General features: G+C 40.1%; 3 protein-coding genes across 5 annotated transcripts; 2 read left to right on the plus strand and 1 right to left on the minus strand.

The window, feature by feature from the left end:
- Positions 1-4,281: 4,281 nt before the first annotated feature.
- Positions 4,282-14,413, minus strand: rgs14b (regulator of G protein signaling 14b). 3 transcript variants are annotated; one of them, XM_026357629.1, is made up of 16 exons: positions 14,408-14,413; positions 14,191-14,330; positions 10,853-10,874; positions 10,538-10,689; positions 10,320-10,412; positions 9,611-9,754; positions 9,341-9,517; positions 9,145-9,226; positions 8,929-9,029; positions 8,502-8,720; positions 8,140-8,216; positions 7,703-7,829; positions 7,146-7,227; positions 6,303-6,346; positions 5,872-5,971; positions 4,282-5,367 (listed from the first exon to the last, which is right to left on the minus strand). In XM_026357629.1, the coding sequence occupies exons 2-16, from the start codon at positions 14,308-14,310 to the stop codon at positions 5,084-5,086; spliced, it is 1,824 nt and encodes a 607-aa protein (XP_026213414.1). In that variant the 5' UTR covers positions 14,311-14,330; positions 14,408-14,413; the 3' UTR covers positions 4,282-5,083. The 3 variants fall into 3 exon arrangements, with proteins under 3 accessions (XP_026213414.1, XP_026213415.1, XP_026213416.1); XM_026357630.1 differs by having other exon boundaries at positions 5,893-5,971; positions 14,191-14,411; XM_026357631.1 differs by lacking the exons at positions 14,191-14,330; positions 14,408-14,413 and adding an exon at positions 13,332-13,451.
- Positions 14,414-15,242: 829 nt separating this feature from the next.
- On the plus strand, positions 15,243-18,113 carry LOC113160642. Its single transcript, XM_026357994.2, has 9 exons — positions 15,243-15,273; positions 15,643-15,694; positions 15,783-15,835; positions 15,955-16,002; positions 16,185-16,229; positions 16,567-16,593; positions 16,671-16,925; positions 17,118-17,216; positions 17,930-18,113. The coding sequence occupies exons 2-9, from the start codon at positions 15,672-15,674 to the stop codon at positions 18,010-18,012; spliced, it is 633 nt and encodes a 210-aa protein (XP_026213779.1). The 5' UTR covers positions 15,243-15,273; positions 15,643-15,671; the 3' UTR covers positions 18,013-18,113.
- Positions 18,114-18,122: 9 nt separating this feature from the next.
- LOC113160671 (ADP-ribosylation factor-like protein 3) lies at positions 18,123-22,587 on the plus strand. The gene is made up of 6 exons (XM_026358037.1): positions 18,123-19,088; positions 19,954-20,097; positions 21,218-21,334; positions 21,851-21,901; positions 22,059-22,244; positions 22,398-22,587. Exons 1-6 carry the CDS (start codon positions 19,071-19,073, stop codon positions 22,443-22,445), a joined length of 564 nt encoding a protein of 187 aa, XP_026213822.1. The 5' UTR covers positions 18,123-19,070; the 3' UTR covers positions 22,446-22,587.
- Positions 22,588-23,863: the final 1,276 nt, after the last annotated feature.

The following is a 23,863-nucleotide window of genomic DNA, read 5'->3' on the forward strand; positions in this document are numbered from 1 at the left end:
TGGTCCTAATCATCACTCTAATGTCCATGCTGTTGATGCTAATGTTGTTTCTCATTTTGATTTATGAAGGTATAGAAAAATACTCCATATTCAGCTTACTGGAAGTTATTATGTTATCACTTAAATGTTATAACTCTGCTTTACTTAGAAATGATAGTTACTATCCTTAAACACCTATCACACACAGTAAGTCTTCAGTATCCGAGTTCAACACAAGATGCTCCATAGTCGGCCCCCAAATATTGTTTTCATCCAAATCTCAAGATAATTATTAAAAAATAATAAAAATGGTTATCAGCAAAGAGATGTAAAAAGGGCAAAATGTTTTAACTAGATAAATGCTTATTAAAAGAATGAAGAGCAAGGATTCATCAAAGGAAGACAAATGAGGATGGGGATGGAAATAGATTAACACTCACACACAGGCAGGACAGAAAAACACTTCCTGCAAAACTGAAAGGCCACAGTGAACACCAGTCAGCAGTCACAGCCAGATCCACAGCTGGTGTCAGGAACCCAAGTGGCTGAAGACAAAACACCTCTAGGTCTAGGTCAATTTGCAAAAGACTGATTTTTATAGACTCTTGTCTGTGGATGTCTCTGACTGTCATCTCATAAATTAGATATGATTTAAAAAAAAAAAAAAAAAAAAAAAAAACCTTTCCAGGCATCTCAGAGTGAATGAGTGTTTACTGATTTCATATTGTGCAAGGTCTTGAAATGGATGAGACATGTGTGGGACTAGAAAGAGTTTGAAAGATGCTACTAAATAATGAAGATGCTACTAAATAATAAAGATGCTACTAAATAATAAAGCCGTGGTGTGTTTGGTGGTGTTAAAAGTATGCTAAGTAAAGCTAAATTATTTAGCCTGAAGGTTCATTCTTGATGTGGAAACAACAGTTTTGTCAAAATTGTTGCTTCTCAAAGTGACTGAGCTCTAACTGCATCTACAGGACACAGCTGGACAACGCTGTGGTGAAGTTGCTTTATTTGATCACTTCTTAATTAATTACATAATGATGATTATACTAGTTGCATGTTTTGGCTTCACTTGTATTTTTTCTATGTGCAATCCCATGAAAATCATCCTATTCAAAATGTTTTACCAGTGCCCCTGTCCCCACATAATTCATACCAGTGAGAAGGATGCTTATTATAAGTCTTCAGAGGTCTGTCCAGGCAAGACAACAATATTCACAAGACAAAGATAACATAAAATGTACGTGCAAGTAATTTGCAGATCTGATTGGAAAGTAAAATTCCACCACCCTGATCTCCAGTGCAGCCTGTGGCTCCACAGGAAAGCATCCGCCCAAGGCTCTTAAAGAATAAAAGGGACTTGATCGACAGGAGCTCACTCACCCACTGTGACACCCGACGTCAGAAGGCATTGGTAGAGCCATATTTGATGCCGGAGGAAACTCCATTAGGAAGTCCCAGTTGGACCAGAATCTATTTGATATTCAATGAGGCTCTACCTGCCAGCCAACATGTGCAAACACAACTGAATCATCTGAATCTGAGGGACTAAAGCAGCTTGTGCGTTTCAGTGGAGTGTTCCCAGCTTCTTCCTTCACACAAGGCCTATTAGCACATGCATGATGGTTCAGTGGGCACACCCAGGGGTATAGCATCCACTTACTTTAAAATGCGCATTGTAGCCCTTTGAGAGACAGAGGAGGACTATCTAAGCCTCGATGGCAGGGCAGGCATTCAGTGAATCCTGAGTGCTCTCCCAGACCAGCTCACTGAGGGAAATGACCTAAATGAGAATGATTTGCCTGCTTGCTTCACCCTGTCTCTCCCTCTGCTTTCCTCCATCACTGTCTGCCTGTCTTTGGATAGATGAGGAATGCCTCCTTTGTAGAAAAGACAAAGTGATGGTGAGGATTGTAAAGGCTGGACTGAAGTGGGTAGAAGTGCATCTCCTTTGTAGCCAAAAAGCCCTGTGGCTTTGAGAAACACTTCTCCATCGATTAATCCACATGAACAAGCCAACAACAATCAAGTGGCACATCCAAAACCATAATACGTCTTTGTGGAGATCATACAAAAGAGACTCACGCACAAATGCACAAAATGCTTCGACGTTATTGCACAGGCAGCGGCACACCACACAAAAGCTGCATCAAGAATTCCACCTTAAAATCTACTCAGGAAGTCTTTCTGCAAGGTTGGGCAAATAGAATATTATGCCTTGCAGTCTTTTTAGTCACTCTCCTCCTCTCGTCGGACAGCAAGAGGAGAATGTTAAAATTCAAGCAGGATTTCATCTGCTCCTGAGATTTGAAGCCATAACACCAGCAGAGACCAACAGAGGCCTAGCTTTAAGTGTTGGGTCGACACTAATTAACTCCCCACACTGAGAACCGCAACAAGAGCTTCTCGAGCTTCGTATCCATGTGGTGAAAGAGTTTAAGACGTTAAAGAGAACAGTTAAGTCAAGTTGTATCTAGATGAGTCATGCTGGCTTCACCAAGTCTGCTCAGCTGCTGAAGACACAATGACAGGAAGTGTATGATGAACTACTTATTTGGGTCAAACTAATCTCTAAGTTTAATCAGTGCCTTCATCTGATATTGTTGTCTTTGTGCATCGCTGCTGGTGAACATGCTAATTGCAGAAGCCAACATACACACAGAGGTGGTTAGAACCACCGAGGTGAGCATATGAGCACTAGCTGCTCCAGCAGCTGAGCAGAGAGCACATTAAGACAGCTCTCAGCTGCAAGGACATCATGTCCTGTAATTGATCATTATGGTCTGTGTGTTCTGCTATGCTCAGGTGTGACACTTTTCCTTTTCCCCAGCTGGATGAATTTAGTCAAGAGTCACCCAACACAGCTGCTCCCAGCCTGAGTCGCAGCTCAGCCATGTGTATTTCACCTGATAATTGAGTCAGTGTTGGTGAATGAATTCATCATTTTACATTTTTGAACACAAAGAGTGGAGTCGCTGTCCTTTACAGGCTGAGCAGCATCTTTCAAATCCAGACTCATGTGCAAGCATTGATCTGACTGATGGATATGGTTTTACACCACTTATGCATTCCTCTGTAGGACTCTCAAAGGCACAATGAGAAACATTCAGTGCTCCCATTAGCAGAGGATTGACTTCAGAAAATAAACACTCCAGATATTCAAAACTGTTTTTATCTCCCAGAGCAGAATAGACAAAATCATGAAATAGCAGTACATAAAAAGCAGAGGCAGGGGAAGACACTGGCACTCGATCTAAATGGAAATGTGCGCTTTTTATGAATGAGGACATGGGATTTATCACAAGACAGCATAAGACATTAGGTCAGAAATGTGACAATGAAAATGAATGATGGGCGTGACAGAAGGTATAAGGGGCAGGCAAACACATCCAGTGATTAAACAAGCACAGCGATCATAAGAAAAAAAAAATAGATTAATGAAATGCCTGTGGGAAATTCATACACTCACCTCCGTTTCTCCCCTATTCCTTCTCCTTTCTTCTCTCAGTACAGCAGACGTGCAGTGGAGTAGATGGCACTCCTCATTTCACTGCTGTAAGAGCACACCCCTCTCTTGCCCATTCATAGCTCCGCCGACGCACCACTCATGCTCGGATGGACACACACACACACACACACACACACACACTCACTCACATATAACATCAGGTGTGCCAATCACAGCTCTGTATGCTAATATCTCCAGTGACAAACAGGTATTGTATACTGCACGTTAATGCTTACATGCACAGCTCTGATCATACTCTGCAATATGCATGCTGCTGACATCATCCAATGTGGATGAAACCATCTATGACTCATCAAATTTATTTTGTAAGCCATGCAACAGCCAAATACACCCAATAATAGACATCCTAGGGTTCTCAAGTGGAAAACACCTTCCAGCAACAAGTCTGTAGACAGATGAAGCAAATCATTGGCTACAAACTCGTCATAACTAACCAATCACAACTCTGCCGTGATCCTCATCACTGTGTGGAATGACATCATTATATGATGGCATTTTGGAGGAAGGTTTCTCTACCAACATAAATTATAGTTACATAAATGGATAATCTAATCAAAGCTAGTTCTAAGTGACACCTACACAGATGCAGATCAGAATTACACTGCATGACTCATCCAGCCGTTCTACTGGGGCAGTGGGGCTTGGTTGCACTTCATATAAAACCAAACCACGTAACATTTGTCAAGCCAGAAACTGACCTCAGTGATTCATCCAGCCTGCTCTATCTGGACTGAAAGCTAAACCCTCATAACAAATGCAGACACAAAGCGTCATATTTCATCATGAAGCACTTTAATTCTTTGGATACACCCTGTGGGATATTTTCAATGATCACGGTGTCTGATTCTCTCCCTGTCAATCCACATTACCAATTGATGATCTGGACCCTGAGATGAATTCTGAGGTGACAGGACAAATAAAGACTTGACCAGGAGCTTCTCCAAGTGCAATCACCGCAAACCAGATGCATTTAGGTACCACAAACACACAAACATTTGAAAATAGCATGGAAGCACACAAAATGAAAACAGCAATTAAAAACAGAAAAGAAAATCTGCATAAACATTTTCACAAATACAAAAGTGCTGCAAACTGAAATAAAGAAAACACAATTTGTGCAATTCTCCTCAAAAACCGCTTCCTGACAGTCAGTAGTTCCTGTGCAGAAAAATGTTTTGCCTTAGAGTTCAAAGAGAAGCATGACTGCAATGTGAGATTAGGAGAAACAGTACAGCATCAAATAGCAGTGAAAAACTATTTAAACAAATTGGTTTCAAGGCGAATTTGAGCTGAATTTTTGGGTGCATTAAATAATTCATAGCAAACATGTTCACATGTAGTGTTTTAAAATGACACTAAATGCTTGCTTCTTCTTTACATACTGCCTCAAGAGGCCAATTATCAGTAGCAGAGATGGTTGCACGCTTCTGTCTCTGAGCTTATTTGTAAACTATTTTAAAAAGTGCTTGAAATTTTTTGGACTAAAATTAGTTCTTGTCTTTTGACATGATTGGGAACATGATATTATGAGTTTCTGATCATGTTTTTGTCCATCCCACACCTGAAAGTCTTTCAAACGGTTGATTCCCTTACGTCTTTAGGTTTTGGTTCAGCAGAGTCTGGGGTTTTCTTCGCTTCTCCAGCTGGACTTGGAGATACTGTTGTCTTGTCCTCTGATTTTTCTTTGGATTCTGCAGGTGAGGAGCTGCTTGTACTGGGATTATCTGGCTCTGTGCTCTGCTCCTTATCTGGAGGCAGCTGCAGAAACAAAGGAATCTCAAGCTGCTCTTTGGTGAGAAGACCTCGCTGGTCATCAACCCTGCAGCACTGAGCCCTCGTCAGCATGTCCAGAAACCCTGATGAGGCAAAATATCATGCTAAGTTAAAATTAATAATTCTGTGCAAAGCAGATTAAAATAATCTGCTTTGGATGCTAAAATTTGAAATTAAAATTTAAATTAAAATAGATAGTCGTCATCAAACCCCTGTCCTGGCTATGTACTCGGGTTGAGCTATATGAACAAAATCTTGTATCATGCACCTTTACATTAAAATATTATTTAGAATGCAATTATTCCCTGAAAATTCAGATTAAAAGTATAGCTAATAAATAAATAATAATTAAACTATGACTTTGCATCACACAAACCTCCTCAGTCAATGGAGTTTGCCAAGTTATAAAGGAAATGTAATTTTAGCCCTTTTACTTACTAGTACTTTTTAATTCTTGTCAAACTGTATAAAATAAATTTAATATTGTCATAGATTCCTTGTTCATGGTTGATAAATTCAACCATCTCACAATACAGTATCTACTGCCATACTGCCCAACCCTACTAGTTACTGCTAAGATGTCCTACCATCCATGTCGCGGTTCTTACTGGGCTTGGGCTGAGTCTTGGTTCTGTCCGTCTGCGATGATGATCGGGCCTCCACGCCACCTCCAGTCACTGTTCCTGCCTGGTACCAAAAGACATTCAAGTGTTATGAATATAGGAGGTAACAGTTCACCTTTTTAGTTCCAATAACATTTTACGAACTACACAAGTTTCTATCTGGAATATAAGCACAGATGTTGTCTAAAAAGGATTTTGGTAGGAATTCAGAAGCCTTCTGTTGTGTCCTAATCAACTCGATTTACTCTAGATTAACTGTCATCTGTTTTATTGTGCGAGTTATGAAATCACAATTATAGATGAAATATTTAAGAGAATGAGAAGTTAATATTACTCTCTGCTAACAATCAAACAATGTGTTGTTTAAGTACTCACATGTATTAACAGTGTCTTACCTGTGGGGAACCATTGCCTTTGGAATTGCTGGCCTGGTCTTTTCCTGTTAAATAAAAAAAATCATTAATCAGTTTCCAACAGTAAAAAAGTAGTCCACGGGCTGCTGATCGTACTATAGAACTTAACTTCCCCACTGTGTTAAACGCTGAGTTCAGCCAGACAAAATATTCTTGACAAGAATTAAATTGATCTTCTTGCAATACAGCCTCTCTAATTGAATCCATTTCCCTCCTGCGTAATGCAGTTAGTCGAGCTGAGGCAGGGAGCACTGATCCAAAGTGAAGTTGGTTCTGGTCTCTCAGAAGCTGGGAAATGAGGTGAATGAACTAAAAGTGACACAGCACTCAACAAACCAAAAGGACTCAGATATTTCAACCCCACGGAGAGAATGTAGAGACGCACACACACATACACAAAAGAAATCAGAGGAGAGAATGAGGAACATGCATAGTGACAGAAAAAACTGGGCAGTAAAGTTGACAGTGAAAAGACTTTATCTTCCCTGCCAGCTAAGAACGAGTGGGCGCCAAGAACTTTCCAGGGATCATTAAAGGAACAATTAAATGAATAAGGTGGCAAAGAATATTCAGAGGAGATCATAGAAAACTGATGTGTCACCCGCATCATCAGCTGCCAACAGTGGATTGAGAGATAATATGAGGCTTCATCACTGTAGATTTACTGATTGGCCAAGCAGGACTGTTTTTTTATGTTGTGTGGCTGCTGGTGATTTTGGGGAAGCAAAGCTGTAGTAATTGAATAATGCAAAGATCACAGAAACATAATTCCCTCAGGTTCACATTAAAGTAAAATACTGTGTTTTATAGGTCAGGTGTACAAACCTTTGTTTTTATCAAGTCGTAGCGTCTTATTAGCCAGTCTGAACACATTGCCACTCATGTTCACAGGTTCGTCACTTCCAACCTAAAACAAAAAAGAAAATATAAAGGACTCCTGTCGAACAGACGCTGAAGCAGGATCAGCTGCACAACTTAGTTGGGAGGAAGCATTAAGATCCCTAAGAAAGCAAATCTTGCAGCATGACGCACAATGCATTGCTAAAACACAAGACATTACATTTTCATTTATCCCATTAGAATTACAGATCTGATAGAAATATTAGCATGCACACTGGTGTGTAAACTGTTGCCCAGCAGTGATTGTTGTAGGCAATTAGGCAGACTGTGCTGACCAGACATTTGGACAGCTTTTTAAAAAAGTATTAATTAAAAATGTCAGTCAAGTTTGTTTGATTTGGAAAGTAGTGGTGAGACATTAATGTGAATTTACATCACATCGACATATGTTCTTAAAGAGAGGTTAGAAATACCAGAGTATTTGTGTCATTCAATGCGGTACAACGAAAGCATCAGCAAATTAATTTTGCAAACACACTGACCATGGTGACTACAACGTCCTGCGGCTTGAGATGGTGCTTCTGCATAACCACAGACAGAGCGTCTTGCAGCGTCTTACTAGACTTTGCCACAATTCCTGTGGTCTTGCCTGTAAAGGCAATCTCGAGCCTGAAAAAGACACACACACACACACACACTTCAATTTGCCTCCCTTACGCAGCAACAAGACATTGAATATCATGCAAAGGAACAACAGTGCAGCATCCAATTCTTCTTCTAAAACTTCTCTGATAAGATATGCAACACAAATGATGACTAAAATTCTCTCTGTCCCAAGTGCCAGTCTCAACTGTGTGGCGTTAACACAAAGACTTCCCTCTACTATAGTGAGAAGTGAGTGCTGGGGGTGTGAAAACCTGCTAGGGTGTCAAAGGCAGAAAAAAAAAAGGAAGTGGGGGAAGTGACACAGTAGACTCACGCAAACGTCACCCTGAGCTCCAGAGAGACCTGCTGATCTCTGAGTACGGAGCAGTCCTGGTCCAGCGATAAGGGTTGCTGTAGAGACAGGAACAGTGTATCAGACAGAGAGAAATTAAAGTAATGTCAGCTTCAGCTGCAGATACTTTAAAATAGGTTTCACAAAGTCTCAGAAATGAAAAGACTGTGTGAGATGGGGCAGTGCGAGGCTGAGAGGATGTTACAACAGGAAGAAGCTAGTCATACTCGTCAGTCTGACTGTTGCAAAATAACTTAGCAGTGTGGTACAACAAATATGAGCAGCGTCTTGATTTAAAGTAATGACTAGTGCAGGAGACAGAGACAGAGCAGCTAAGTGCTCACCTTGTCCTTGCCATGAAAGTAGATGATGACATCTTTCAGCGGGAAGCCTCTCTTCTCACACAGGCTAACCAGCATGTCCTTGATGGGCTGGCCATTAGGTGTGGGCGCTAGGGAGGCACTGCCATCAGGTAAGTAGACACAGCAGTAGCCTCCCTCCACCCCTATTCGATTCCCACCTCCACCAGTGTGATCTGGAGACCGTGGACTTGATTTGCCATTCTATGTGAGAGATGAAGACGAGAGGACTTTAGAGTGAAAAGAAACACTTAAGTGATACAGTTAGTCGCTAGTTTCTGCCATATTTACCCCATTGTAAACAACATGTAGTATTTCAATTGGGGATTAAGTGCCTTATTGTAATTCAATTATATACCAACATTGATTTCTTGTAAACCAGCACCAGCCACACTGGATCAAATGCACTGACCTCTAACTGCCTGTAGAGGGAGCCCAGCTCCACGCTGCTGGTCGACTTGACTGACATGTGGGGATCTTTCCGGGAGTGTGAACCTTGGGTATTGGATGCATCTATTGTTATTGATTATGAGAAAAAAGAACAAGCACAGAGAAAGGGAAACACTGTAAATTAAAGTTACCACATGGACATGAAGCCATTTCTCAGAAGCACATTGACATGTACCACCTCCCCAGGATCCTCTTTTGTTTCGCTGCTTCTCTGTGGCACTCTTCCCAACTGGCAAGCTGTTAGAGTCTGACTTCTTGTTCTGTGTGAGACAGTAATATTGTCTATTGGACTACTGTCATTTAAGCACACCTGAAGCAACAGTCACATTTTTACCCTCACTGACCCTCAATCCATTTTCTCACAGTCCTCCTACCTTCTTGTCGCTAAATGTGGGGCTTCTGATGGCCACCTCCTCCCATGATTCTATTCGGGCCGGCTCATTAGAGAGCTGAGGTAAAAGTTTTCCTTCTACGCTTGCCAAGGTGCAACTCTGGTAAAGAGGAGAGCGCACAAAACGCCTGTAGCTGTCCATCTTCATTAGCTTGAATATCTGACACAGGACAGAGACGGTGGTATACACAGTCAGTCAAGGCCTCAACAATATTATTGAATTAATACCAGACTTTATGGACTTAAAACAGACCTGTGCTTGAGCCTTGTCGAACATCTCAGGTGTGGGCGTCTCCAAGTCTTTCTTTTCAGTCCTAGCTGTGTCATCAATGTTGACTGAGTAGGGAGCACTCTCAGACAGGTAGTTGTCAAAGATTGACTGGGCTGCTGCTTTCAGCTGGAAAAAACAGCCTCATCAGACTGAATCATTCCGATGATTAGATATGGCCTAAACATTGTTTCCTAGTCACCGATTCTAAACTGATCACACATTAACAAGAATAATCCCAATGACTCGTCCATTGTGTGAGTGAGTGAGTGAGTGAGTGTTGGTGTCTTTCCTGTTCCTGTCCTGTTGATTCCTAAGAATCAAATCAACCTTTAACAAGTAATTACACTTCGTAATATACAATTAAAAAGTCACTACAAGGTCAGAAAATTGAGCAACCAAAGTAATGACGTACAGACTGTCAACAAGTCGCATGAATCAGCTACTTAAAGCCCACTGACTGAAAAGAGTGTAGGCACAGACTAACGCACAAATACAACTACAGCTCATCAACATGACAGCCACGTTTCCTCTCATTTTATACATTCAACTTGTACACATCAAAATATATATATTTTTGAGGGAAATGACAAAAACAAAGTTTGTTTTGTTTTTTTTTAACTATAAAGATGCTTATGCAAAACAAATCAGATCAGTTGATAGACCACCAAAGAGGTAACAAGTGCTCTCAAACCTTGTCCATGGAGGCGGCTGGAATCTTCTTGAACTTTTCACAATCTTGCCAGAATAAAATGTTTTCCGCACTCACCTCAGATTTCAAGAAGGCCTGTAAAGACGTAATCACTGAATGAACGCACATGACACACCCACTTTAGTAAGAAGTTGGAAGAAAACATTAGCAGCTTACTGAGAGTTATAATGTAACACCAGTAAATGTTGAGTGCGACTCACCGTAAAGTAACGGACCCCAAAGGGGTCCTCCAACAGCTTCTCAAATGAGACGGCCCAGCTCAGCACACTGTTGGCGGGGCCAGGCTCTCGACCTGGAGCCCCTGGAAGGCTGGAGTTGCTGCCGCTGGAGCCTCGTGCAGACATGTTCAACTCTATAACACAGAAGGACACAAACACGCCCATTTATCAGCGCTGAAACGCACAGCCAAGAAAGAGAGTGAATCAAATACTTTCTCCTGTCATGCACAGACATGTTGAGAGTAGAAATGTGACATGTACAGGGTTGTCGGAGTGCATGTAAGTGCTCATTCTTACCTCCATCTGACACCGCCTGGATCTGTGAAAAGAGAGAGAGAGAAAGGAGGAGATCTTACAACACTAAAACTCAAGAAAATATCTGATAAAATGAAACACACCTCACTGACTGAACATCATAAAGTTATCTATAAGACCAAAGGATACAAATCATAGTAGTTAAAAATTCAGGAGGAGGAAGAGATTCATAACAACTAACTGTATTTAAAATCATGTACATTATCTCTCAATACTAAATCTTAGGTAACTAAGTCTGACAGAACTAAACTATCTATTGTTAAAATTAAGAAATAAATAAAATGCTTAAAGAATGAGTATATCCAATATAACAGTAATTGCTTTGTTGCATGCTTGAGGCGAAGAAGTTACATACGTGGACTCAAAGCGCACAGGCTCACATTTGAGAAGTGAAATATGAACACCAGCTGCATTTCTTTTTTTTTTTTTCTCTCTCTGTTTTTTGTTTTTCTCCTCTATGTGACAGTGTAGTGCAATCAGCCAAGGCTGTTTTCACAGGAAGTGGTTGTGACACCGATGCCAAAAGCTCTCATTCAGCTTTCAGCATCATAAATTCACATACACTTGACAAATTTGGTATCTTTCAATTCAAGAAACCCTCTTGTGCTCGTGCTGTCAACCATGTTTAAATGTTACTCGGGTACCAATGTATCTAGATGTTCAAGGGAGGCATTTTTAAAAATTCAGATATGTAGATTAAATTTATTTTAATGTTACATGAAATCGAGTGCAACCCCGGATGTTCAGATCTAAGAATGAAAGAGTAAAGCTGCTGCTCAAGAATCAAGTAATAATGAAATACTATTTAAGAGGAGGCAGACTGGCTCCCACCACAGAGACCCTGGGTTTTAATCCATAGGTCTGTCTGCGAGGAGTGTAGATGATTTTCCTGTCTATCTGGGTTTCCTCTGAGTTTTCTGGTTTCCTCCCACAGTCCACAGACACGTGGGCTGTAATTCTAAAATTGCCCTGAGGTGTGAATGAATGTGTTTTTATGTCTATGTCAGTTAGTTTATTTAGTGAAGTAAAACTGAAGAAAAAGAAAAAAAAAAAAACACATTTCACTGCCACTAATTTCACTGCCATTTTCCATCATCCCACAATCTGGGTTTATAAAGACTTTTTTTACTTATACTTTTTACTATACTTGTTTTTTTATATTATGTTGTATGTATCTTGCCTCACAAGTTATAAATGTTTAATCTTAAATAAGTAGGCTAACTTCAGTCACTTCTGTTGATTTCATTTGTGGTGGTGTTTTTTCGCATTTTTCTATGTGGTATATCTCGTCTTCTTCATTTAGAGTAAGAGTGATCTATATACATCCCAGGCTGGTCATTCATGCACGGTTTGCTTTCTCGACTATTGAAACCAAACTAGTCACTTTAGCTCTGACTCTAAATGTGAATCAACTATCTGGGGTACACTAGATTCGAAAGTCAAACATATCTTTGACCTCATTTGTGGGGGTGAGACATTGGCACATTTTCAATGCACAAACTGGTAGTCAAAAACAGTGAGAAGATATATGGCATGCATGAGAATTTTTGTCAATATAAAAACAAAGCGTCCTTGTATGACAACAATTCAAAGTTTGACCATATAAGGATGACATGGGCTGGCTGTTTCTGCAGGTGCAACCTCCACTGTGACCCCACCTCTTCACTTTTTTGCTGTACTGCTCAAAATCTGTCTCCAGAAACACGACAGTTCTGTAGAACATGTCAAATACACTTGTCAGGAGAAGCCAACACAAACTTCATCCATAGTTTTCCACAAACTGTTACGACAACAAACCATTGCCATCTCGCCTGTTTGGTTCTCGTACATTAAGATACGGAAAATATTTAAGCTTTAGGATTCTCTGCAAAGTGTGAGGAAAGAGTCTGGTGTAGCAGCAACGACATTTCCAAACGCAAAATGCAAAACACAGGGCCTTCATAAACCATAGTGACATCCATGTCCTCTCTGCATCTTAGAAATACATGATTACATACACTTTCATCTTTAGCAGAATTAAACCAATTCAAGGAATGTTGACGTCTCACAAAGGAGTAGACCAAAGCCAGCTCAGCCTACACAGCCTAGCAAACAGGCATGACTAGGTTTCCTCTTCTGATTTAGGCAGGCCCAGTCTGTTTTCTGTAGCAACCAAATGTAGCCACACAGCCCGATTGGTTCTGGCACGGCTGTGGGATGGATAATAAAAGCCAACACTGCTGCTGAATACTGCTCTACCATATATTCTTGGTACTTTGACCTGAATGTCAGTGCTGCATTGGTACAGTTAAAAACCCAGACTAGAAAGATTCATAATATACGTTTATCATTACAAGGCCACAACAACCAACAAAGCAACTCAATTCCAGCTTATCTTTAGTAAAGAACAGTTATCATCGCCAAACTATACTATGTAAAGGCAGCTACAGAACCAAAGCCCACAAGACTGTTGCCAACTCACCATGTGGCCAGGAGGAATCCCTAAAGCATTGCATCTTTTTGCCATGGCGGCCCAGACACCAGACTACGAGCACAAGTCTTATGCGATGTGCACACTGTCAGGGGACAGAGCAAAGTGCTCCACCCAAACATGATGCACACTAGAAAACTCACTTGGGTCTTCCTGTGACTTCCTGCTTGGAAGGGAAGTCTTACCATAGCAACAAGCCACAAAAGAGGAAGTATGGTTACTATGATCAAACTGTTCTCGGCCTACGTCTTGAGAAACACTGTGATGTGGGAACACAGACAAGACAAACGCACTCATTCTGCTTTTGATGTAGGGTCGCTGTGACTTATCGACACAGCTTATAGGCACTTTACAACGTAGACAGAAGTTTGCAGCGTCTGTGCTGCATCTGAGAAATGTAAACATGTGTCACAGCTTCTTCCTATAGTGAAACACAACGCTTAACCCTTCCTTTAACTTATATCAGCACAATAGTTAGAATAAAAGAAAACCAGAATCAAACTGATGGTACTCACAAACTAACACTGATGAGTTAAAACAAAAAATAATAATATGATATAAATGATACATTTGAAACTGATCATCAAATCATTCTATTATTCTGAAGATACAGTAAAGAAGTGAATGTGCAAACATTATTAAATATCAGTTTGCAAAATCTAAATGAACAGCGACTATGTGGTAAATACACAGTTCACTCTGCCTTGTCTGTGATACACTGATTATGCACACATCCGTTCTCTATTTAAGTGTGTGCGTGTGTGTGTGTGTGTGTGTGTGTGTGTGTGTGTGCGTGTGTGCGTGCGTGTGTGTGTGTGTGTGTGGGTGTGTGATGTAATGCTCGTCATACCTTCACTGCCGTTATTCCAGTGGTTACTTTGCACCATTTGTCATATTCCCTGTGTTGCTTTTGTGCAGCCGCTTTTGCCAGGCGGGACAACCTGTGACAAAGTCGCCTGAAAGCGAACATCTGCGAGAAATATAAACGTCCTACGAGACGAAAGAGAAGAGAAGCTGGAAAACCTCTAGTTGGCTCCAGGTAATTAACAGCCCACTTCCTTGATTACCTGAATCCTGACATGCGCACAAGGTGACGGCACAGGTGAGACGCGACATGCAATTAAAGGTGCGCATCCGGAAGTGGAAAAAATTAAAATACAAAAAATAAATAAATAAATAAATAAGGGGAAAGAATTTGAAAACTATGCATTGTCACAATATGGATTGTAGGTGAAAAGAAAAAAGCACAAAAGACAATTAAGATAAAATTAGCTAACATGCTAAGATGCTGTGTGTTTACATCATGTTACCATGCTTCTCCAATCTGAACAGAAGAAAGCTTGGAGATAATCAAGTGGCACAGTTGTGTCCCTAAATAGTTTACAGCAAGAGTTAACTTTTCGTTTTCATCATTTAGTGTTATGTTTAGTAGGTTGAGGTGGGAAACAACAACACTGTGTGGCCCAGGTTGTTGTGAGGTTAGATTAGGTGGTGGTTAGATGTTACTGGGTTGAATGGTGGGAGTGAGGGGAAGGTTTTGTTGGAGGTAAAATAAAAGGAAACAACTGCATGAGGAGACGACGCCAACCGATATTTAATATTACATGCTTCTTTTATGACAGAGCCGTAAGCGGCCTCAGAGGTGATTTGAATCCACACATCTGTTTGGTTATTTCCATGTTGACATTGCACAGTCACCTTGTGTCTGTTCTCCACCTGCAGTGCAGACATGTGGATTTAGTTAAATAAAACCTTTTGCCTGTCAGTCCTGTAACCACCTTGCCTCTTTCCCAGTGCATGCTGAGATGGGCCCCAGCCTCCTGTGACCCTGAGTGTGTCGAGAAACAGCAGCAGCACTCTCTACTGGCCACTGTGTGAATAAAAGCTGTGTTTAAAGGCCATGAGCTGTATGTCTTCAGTGCAATGTAGTAATGTAAGTCTACAAAAATGTTGTTCCTCACATTAACTGGTGTAGGCAGTGGATAGTTTGCATAAGGAAGCTATTCTTTTGCTGATAACACTATACTATGTCAGTGAGTTTGTCTTTCTATTTCGACCTCTGCCTCACTTTTGACAATTTCTTTTCTTTAAAAAAATCATCATTTTAACCTTAGCAACACAACGACTTAGCAACAGAGACATAACTGTCACAATTGTACAGTGCTCCCACATACGTGCATACATACAAATACCGAATTTGTTTGTTTTTATGACTTCCTGGAATGACTTGATTTGCATCGGTATCAGTGTTTATAATCAGTTGTGCTGTACCTTTTTCCCAATGCAAAATCCATTGGGTTAGGCAAAGCAGAACAGGACACTCAACTGTGTATGAGCAGACAACACCGCTACAGGTAAAATAATGTGTCCTTCTCTAATGTTAAATGTGATATTTTTCATTTTTTCAAATGTTATTCTCACACTTTTTATTAATTCTAACAGGATGGTTATGAGAAAGCTGTTACTAACTCTTTTGCTTGGTCATCTCCTGATAGGTAAACAGCCACTTTGAACCTGACAGTCTGTCTATATATGAATATATGAATCTATGAATGCACATTTCTGTCTGTGTCTGTTTAGTTCAATATATCTATTCATATTTCTTTAATTTTAGCTGGTGTTGACTCTGACTGTGTCGAGTGTCTGAAGTGTTTCACAAATGGTAAGACAAACAAAGAAGGAACAGAAACTCCTGTATTACAGTATTGATCAACTACAGCTTAGAAATGATATTTGTTAATGTACCTGTCCATTGCATTTCCATTAAATAAATACGTAAGTAAATAACTTGAGATGCAAAAGTAATGTTCTTAATGCTCTTTGTTTCACCTCTTTTTCCTGTAGTTTCTTGTGCAGTGTGCACAAACTCCACAGGTGTATGTGTTAATGGTTAGTGACCAGTTTCTTCATATTTGTTTTCTTCAAGACTAATCTACAGTAGAAACAGTACATGGTACAGTAGATACTGTGACTGATGGTGGGGTTACCACAGTTGGATTGTGGTAGGGGTGTTAAACACAGGACACTTAAAAAGTAAAAAAAAAAAAAGCTAATATTTTCTTAATTTTATGATCTTAACTGCTATATTGACAGTGATTTACTGTTCAGAATAGGTTAGAGTTAATATATTAATATAAAAAAAAAGAGACATGATATTTAACTTGAACTATGGCTTATATTCTCATTGACTGTATTGACATCTTTCCATGTTCATCATTCTCTCTAGTAACAAATTCATCAACCTGCAAAAAAGGTAAACTTTAACAATATCTTTATCTGTGGCAGGGCACAGAGTGAAGTAGTTTAACATTAACATTCTCCACTCATCAGAATTTCAGGTTTGGATCAACAGCTCAAAGTCAAATCCTGTGGAAGGTGATACTGTCAATCTAACATGTGGCCATAACATCCCTAATGTGAATCTGACATTTGGGTGGAAGAAGGATGGGGAAACAATCAAAAGTAAAAACGGCAGCTATCTGGTTTTCCCGAAAGTGTTGTCATTAAACTCAGGGTTGTACAACTGCAGTGTGACCAGCACATGTGGCACTTTTGAGTCTTCATCATTGTACCTCAATGTGCCAAGTAAGTAGACATCATCTTTGGTATGTTAACCAGAGGGCTGAGCATTTTCCAAATGTTAAACAGAGCAAAAAATGAAATGGCAGAAATGGATTTCTTGTGAATGTATTGATTTGTAAGATATGCAGAATAAAAAATCAGTGACACATAATAACACCTTCCTTTTTCATTTCACGATTGTGTGTCTTTATCCAGATAATAGTGTGATCATCCTCGTGGTCTGTGGAGTTTCAGCTTTGGTTCTGGTTCTGATTATGGGTCTGGCTATGAAGTTCAAGTTGAAAAGAGACAATGGTAAGAACTCAGTTCAAGAATGAAAACAATGTAAAACACTGTACTTTTTTATTATAGGCTTTTAAATCCAAATTTGAATGATTTATGTCACTTGCTGGCACATAGCTAAACACAATCTATTTAATATAGTTTGAGATTTTGCACTATTTTCTGAGTTGGCAGAAAATGTATATGATTACTGGCTTATATTTAATGAATTGATATATATATAGTAGCTAGTAAGCTTAGCTTGGCACAAAGTCTGGAAAAAATCTGCATAGCAAGTCAAATTTTGCAAACCCAACATTTTCAGTATGCAAATAAACATAAAGCAAATATTGTTTTAAGCTACACAAGAATTTATGAAGTCAAAGGCCACTTTAGCCCAGACTAAGATCTGGTCCAGCTCATACCCTCCATTAAACAAGATGTGTCATACAAACTGATGAACTTTAAAGGTGCTGGTATGTGGACTTTCTTAACATAGGACAGGGCCATCCTAGTTGTTGCCTCATATTACCAGTCTATCTGCTAATTTAATCTAGCTGGCTGCTGACGTCAGCTACATACATTATTTACATTACAGACCTAAGAGTGATATTGATTTAATTTACCACAAGGATTTTTCTAAATAGTTAAATTGTTCCTTACATTTATGACCACTGCTAATAGTAGAAATGCATATATGATGTGTGCATTAATACGTGTGACACCTTCCCTGTTTCTCTCTGCAGCTAGACACAGACAGAGGAGAAAGGACAGGGAGCGGGCTGGGCAAAGCGGCGGCCCAGCTCCATTCACACCAAGAGAGTCCTAAACATGAAGCGATCACATTCAAAATGAATCAATGTGGATATATACAGTTACATAATTTGCTGTTGTAGCACTTGAAATATAAATAAAATATATGTAATTGTTGCATTTGGGGTTAATTGTGAGGTTAGATGCTGATGTATAGGCCACTTCCAGGCCAAGCTGGATTCACTGTGTAACCTGACGTTCATAACTGTGCTCACTCACTGACCAGACGCCTGTTCGGTTGAGGAAAAGAGCCTAGAAATGTTTTAATCCGGACGCGGGACAGGCATGCTCAAACTAATCCCACTGAATGCTCTACTCACTGGAATGCACACTACGCAGAACAGCTTTATAGCGACCGGCGTGTAATGGATATATGGGATGATAATACTTTCCAGTCCACTCCCAAAGAATGATAGATGTGGGATTTGAGAATTTACTCACGACACTGAAATACCAAATTCCCTGGTTCAACAACACAGTGTAATCCTTTGAAGTTCATGGGTGAAGCACTGTGGGTACTTTCAGTTCTCATGCTGCCAGAAGTGTTGGTTTGTTTTTCTGCATTAACAGCATTTCCCCCTCAGCCATATGGCAAAATGTCTGAACCTTTTTATTTATTTTTGATCCTCATAACATGTAAGTGAGTGTGTCAAGAAGGGCTGTCTGTTGAGTTTCCTCCTATAGCAGGTGGCTAAGGGATAATCCTGGTAAAGCCACTGCAAAGTGGAGCTGGAGGGTTGGACAGAGGAAGGGGGAGGGTGGATGGAGTGGCCTTTGCATGGATGACTAGGGCTAATTCTGGCCTCCTAATCCCAGTCCCATCCACCCTCACCCTCTTCCTGCTTGCTAATTTCACAGCGACAGTAAGGACCAATTGACGCCCAGGTAGACATTACTATCACATGCACACATCGCACATAACCCACCGAAGTTTCTGAGGGAAGAAACAAAGGGCGCTGGTACCTTTTTTTCGACTGGCTCACCTGGGTCATCTGGATAGCTGACCCAGCTGTGTGAGCTTCACTGGAGAATGTAGCTGCAGCCTTCCAGCTAAACCACAGGAAACACGCCAACATGGGAGAAGCTCAAAAGGTAAATGACCTGATCTGGAAATACAGGACTTATAAAACCTAATGTGACCCTTTGGTTTGTTTTGATCATTTTGAATTATACAAAATAATTTGCCACAGGTATTGGGATTCATCATATATGACTCATTAAGTATTGTACTGTTTATATTTAGATGCAACTCTCAGCCATGATGACTGGATTATCTAAATTCCTTTGCTTGTCAAATTGTATTTATTCAATATAAGAACTATGATTATACACTAAAATCTTCGATGTACAGTTAGTTACACATTCACTGTGGTATTTATCACCTGGAATCAAGTATTTAAAGCTACAAATCTACAGTGCCTCTTTTGTGAGCAGCCGTAGTTGTGCAACCTTCCTTCAGACTAATCACATTAAACAGAGCAGCATTATATGAATGAAGCTCCAATCAACACTGGTCGTTAGTAACAGACTCATTCCTACAGAATGGGGGTAGCTTCAGACATGGAGGGCTGGGGATTGGTTGGTGGGCATATTGGGCACACATACTGAGGAGCTTTATCTCAAATCAGCAAAGAGGTCAGTGGGTTTTTGATGAGTTCTCAGGTATCAAGTGTGTCTTAAAACAGATTAAAACACATTATTTACCTTCTGATATTATATCAAAGTAACATTGCACCCTTTAGTGAGAACATGAAGTCAAAAATAGGTTTCTCCATAATCATCTTTTATCTTTATGTTTACTAATGCTTTTGTGTTTTAAACATTCAAATTGAAAATGTCCAATGAAAAATAACAGGTTGAGATACTTTTTGATTCCCACACACCATAAATACATACTACAAGTCCTGAAGGATTTGTGAATACTCGTTTTATGGCACTGTCCTGTTCTTCTCTGCAGGGCTTACTCTCTGTCATTGAGAAGCTGAAGGGATCCTCAGAGCAGGAGGTCAGGATAGTGCTTCTGGGGTTGGACAACGCCGGAAAGACCACCCTACTGAAAAGCCTTGCCTCTGAGGATGTTAACACCATCACACCGACACAGGTGAGCGGAAGTAAAGTTCACAAAACCCAAACCCACACGCCGTGACCATAAGGAGCCACATACTGTGCACGATTAAGACACAGAAGATGACTGAGCTGCTCATGTGCATCACCACATTACATCAGCACTTTGTTAATCACAGTACAGAACCTTTAAAAAAAAGAAAACTGCTTTATCTGCAGAAGCTGTTTTTTTTATAATGATTTATTCCTCTTGTTAAATTAAGCTTATCTAAGGATATGATGTATTTCCGTCATGTATTTCCCTGAACCAACATTATAAAAGGCACGGTGATTGTACCTAATCTCATGAGACCAGCTCAACCGGGGCATGCTCAACTAGACTGATATGATATTTCTTTTTTTACTAAGCTGTAAAATAAAATGATTGTTCTTATAGTGATCAGTGAGATAATGATCCAAAGATGTCAGAACATCCTATTCTACGCAGTATGGTTAATAACCTCTCATCTGGAGATTAAGTGTGGACTTCAAAAAGCTTCCTGAATTACATGCTGTTTTTTTTCTAAGACCTTGCATCACAGTGAGGTTCATGTTTTTTTATCAGCACCTTCCGATTTGGTTATCTAACCTCTAATATGATTATCTAATACCCTTGCATTACTCCCAAAAGACAAGACAGGAGTACTACCTTGTCCTGGACAAATATGGCAGCTGATCAGACTCCAGGTAGAAAGGATGCAGTCAAATATCACATGGTGACATTCACCACAATGATAGATTAGATCGGACGCATAAACACATACACTGCACTTGATCCTTTCAGCCTTATCCTCACATTTGCTCCCCAGTTGGCCCTCAGGATAAAGTTATTATGCAATCTTGTCGGCTGAAGCTGCCTGAAAAACGACTGCAGATTAACACAGTGACCATTTCCTTATAAGCACGTAGAGCGCATGTTGCTCCCCTGCTGATACGTATGAGAATGCAACAGAGAGAAACTGTTATTAATTTAACACACACACACCTGCGTTCAAGTGCATTTCTTCTTAATGAATGGTTTCATTTGAAAGGCTTTCCGGGTGCTGTGTAATGGAACGGTGTATAACTGAAGGCAGTGATGTGCACTACACTGACTCCAGCTTTGCGTTTCTCTTCAGGGCTTCAACATAAAGAGTGTGGCTTCTCACGGCATGAAACTCAATGTTTGGGACATTGGAGGACAGAGGAAGATCAGGCCCTTCTGGAAGAAGTACCTGGAAAACACAGACCTGTTGGTGAGTGCCCGCTGTGTAACAGAGGTGGAAGGGGCACAGAAGCTCAATAGTATACCATAAAAGTACCTCTTCAAGTGCCACTCAAAACGTTTGAGTCTGGTTGAAGTACGAAGGACATACTATACAATTTACTACAGTGTATGTAATTTATACAATATTGAACTTGTTGTTGTTGAAAACATGGATGTGCAAGAATAGTACAGATTTGTTTGACAAATGAAAAAGGTGAAAATATACTACTATGAAAAAAAAAACAGTAAAGTTGAAGTATCTGAAAGTTGCTCTTAAATACGGTACACTCAACAGTGTTGGTGGTATTTAGTAAAGACCACATAATGTAGATGTGCAATTTAAGCTTTAGAATATCATTTTAGTGAAGGGAAGAGACTTAAATAGTCACTATGGTTAACAGTAAAATATTGACAGTGTGATTCTTTTATGCATGTATCTAATCTAACGCCTAATTACTTAACATTAATCAAGGTTTAGTTAATTCTTATGTGTTTGCTCTTTCAGATTTACGTCATTGACAGTGCAGACAAGAAGCGGTTTGAAGAGACAGGACTGGTGAGCTGCCTGCATTGTTTTTATTTCTGGATGTGATCCTAGTAAGACTACCTAAAAGTTGACTTTTAGTGAAGTAAAAATAGCTGAAAGTCATTTTTTCTTGATAGATAAAAAAAGGAGGATGGAAAAAAATATCTGTACGTGTACATATGTGCAGGAGCTTTCCGAGCTGATTGATGAGGAGAATCTAAAGGGCGTTCCGGTGCTCATCTTTGCCAATAAGCAGGATCTGGCCACAGCATCGCCAGCCAGCGAGATCGCTGAGGGACTCAACCTGCATACATACCGGGATCGGGAGTGGCAGATTCAGGCCTGCTCAGCTGTGTCTGGGGAGGGAGTTCAGGTCAGACCCAACTCTGATTTATTGATTTCTCCTTCAGGCTGAAGTGTATTAACCATATAATGAATCAACTGCCTGCCTGCTCTTCAATACTGTACTGAGAATCAAAAAACACTTATGTACTTATGTTCTGCCTTCTTTTGACTCGCCCTACAGGATGGCATGAACTGGATTTGTAACAACATTGTGAATAAGAAGAAGTGAGCCAGCATCCCAAGAGTCAAACTGAGGATCAGCATCAACTAAGGGATTAAATATATATTTCACTTCATTTACTATCAACACACCTCACCTATGACAGATCCTACTCCTCTAACAGACCTGAAACCTAATTTGATTTTTACAATTTGTGTCCTATTTTTTGAAAATTTTGCAAATGTAGTTAATTTAAAGGTAACGTGAGTTACAATAAGCAAGTTAGGTGTTTATCAATTTTTGTGAAATGTATATTTTGTTCCCCTCCTCCTCAGGATCCCTGTCTGGTGAATCTGTGTGAATTCATTAACAAAGCTGAGTGTGTAGCCATGTGAAACTGTTTATTAGTTACATAGTCCAGTGTGAGTGTAAAGTATGTGTTTTGAGATTTTTGACAATAAAATAATTAGTCAGTTCTGCTACTTTGGTTTCATTATAGTCTGCGAACACGCATAGATACATGCGCAAACAATAAGAGTTGACATATTCCAAATCAAATGATATTTTTCAAACCTGTCAGTGCAAGCCAAGAACAATAACAAGCTGATTAGGTCTTTTTCAGCTGTCATTCTGCTATACTTTTACACCACAATAACAAGCATGCAGAGAGAGACTGAAACCGAAAAGCGAGCGTGAGGGAGAGAGAGGAGAGTTTACAACAAGATATTAAATCTTCGAGGCGCACAGCAGAACAAACAGTGCAGGGAAATTACACGCAGGGAGACTGACTAATTTTCAGCAGGAGCACTTCTTCTCAAAATGTTTGTTTTATATGCTAATTCGGGGACTATTACGTAGCGTGCAGTCTGTCTCACAGCAATGCGTCTGTTAGAACTTGTCAGGATGCCTTTTGATGGAGGTAGTTGGCCATATGACATCTCCCATGTGTGAGAACAGCGTGTGCCCTGCCGGCAGAAAACTGTCTACTTAGTGTGAGAAACTTCGAGGTAAAGTCATTCTTCACCTTCTGGCTGGAGACACCCAGAAAAGATTGTTCAGGTCACTGATTTCAGAAGATTTCATCAGTTATCCACATGTGGCTCATTGGTCCTGAGGACAATAGCTAGAACCCTCCCAGGATTGAAGGCCCTCACAGCCCTGTGGTCTTCCCTCATTCACTGGTTCTTTAGATTGACCTTGCTGTAGGCTAAGTCTTCCATTCAACCATTTTGGCTCGACGCAGATGCAGTTGGATGTAATGGAGCTTTTGTTTCTATTGTCTGGAGCTGTAATTAACCATCTGAAAGCACTCTAAAATCACATCAGCTGGCAGGCTTTGTTCCGAGTCCTCCTCAATATGAAATTATGCTAATGAATAGTTTTTTCTTTTCTTTTGTCTGGTATTTATGAGTGGCTTGGGGGGGAAACAGCTTTCTGATTTACTTGCTAAAAGTGTTAACAAAATGACTGAATATCAGTAGAATAAT

This window comes from Anabas testudineus, chromosome 10, assembly GCF_900324465.2.
Source record: "Anabas testudineus chromosome 10, fAnaTes1.2, whole genome shotgun sequence".
In the NCBI taxonomy this organism is placed as follows: domain Eukaryota; kingdom Metazoa; phylum Chordata; class Actinopteri; order Anabantiformes; family Anabantidae; genus Anabas; species Anabas testudineus.

Excerpts from the sequence above, each read along its gene's own strand:
- rgs14b (XM_026357629.1), bottom strand. The coding sequence starts at position 14,310 with ATGTTCGCTTTCAGGCGACTTTGTCACAGGTTGTCCCGCCTGGCAAAA. Across the intron at positions 8,217-8,501 it reads ACTTTCATGGCAAGGACAAG|CAACCCTTATCGCTGGACCA; the intron begins GTGAGCACTTAG and ends CTGTCTCTACAG. Across the intron at positions 5,972-6,302 it reads AAGGCAATGGTTCCCCACAG|GCAGGAACAGTGACTGGAGG; the intron begins GTAAGACACTGT and ends TTTTGGTACCAG.
- LOC113160642 (XM_026357994.2), top strand. The coding sequence starts at position 15,672 with ATGAGCAGACAACACCGCTACAG. Across the intron at positions 16,230-16,566 it reads CACAGGTGTATGTGTTAATG|TAACAAATTCATCAACCTGC; the intron begins GTTAGTGACCAG and ends CATTCTCTCTAG. Across the intron at positions 16,594-16,670 it reads TTCATCAACCTGCAAAAAAG|AATTTCAGGTTTGGATCAAC; the intron begins GTAAACTTTAAC and ends TCCACTCATCAG.
- LOC113160671 (XM_026358037.1), top strand. Across the intron at positions 20,098-21,217 it reads ACACCATCACACCGACACAG|GGCTTCAACATAAAGAGTGT; the intron begins GTGAGCGGAAGT and ends GTTTCTCTTCAG. Across the intron at positions 21,335-21,850 it reads TGGAAAACACAGACCTGTTG|ATTTACGTCATTGACAGTGC; the intron begins GTGAGTGCCCGC and ends TTGCTCTTTCAG.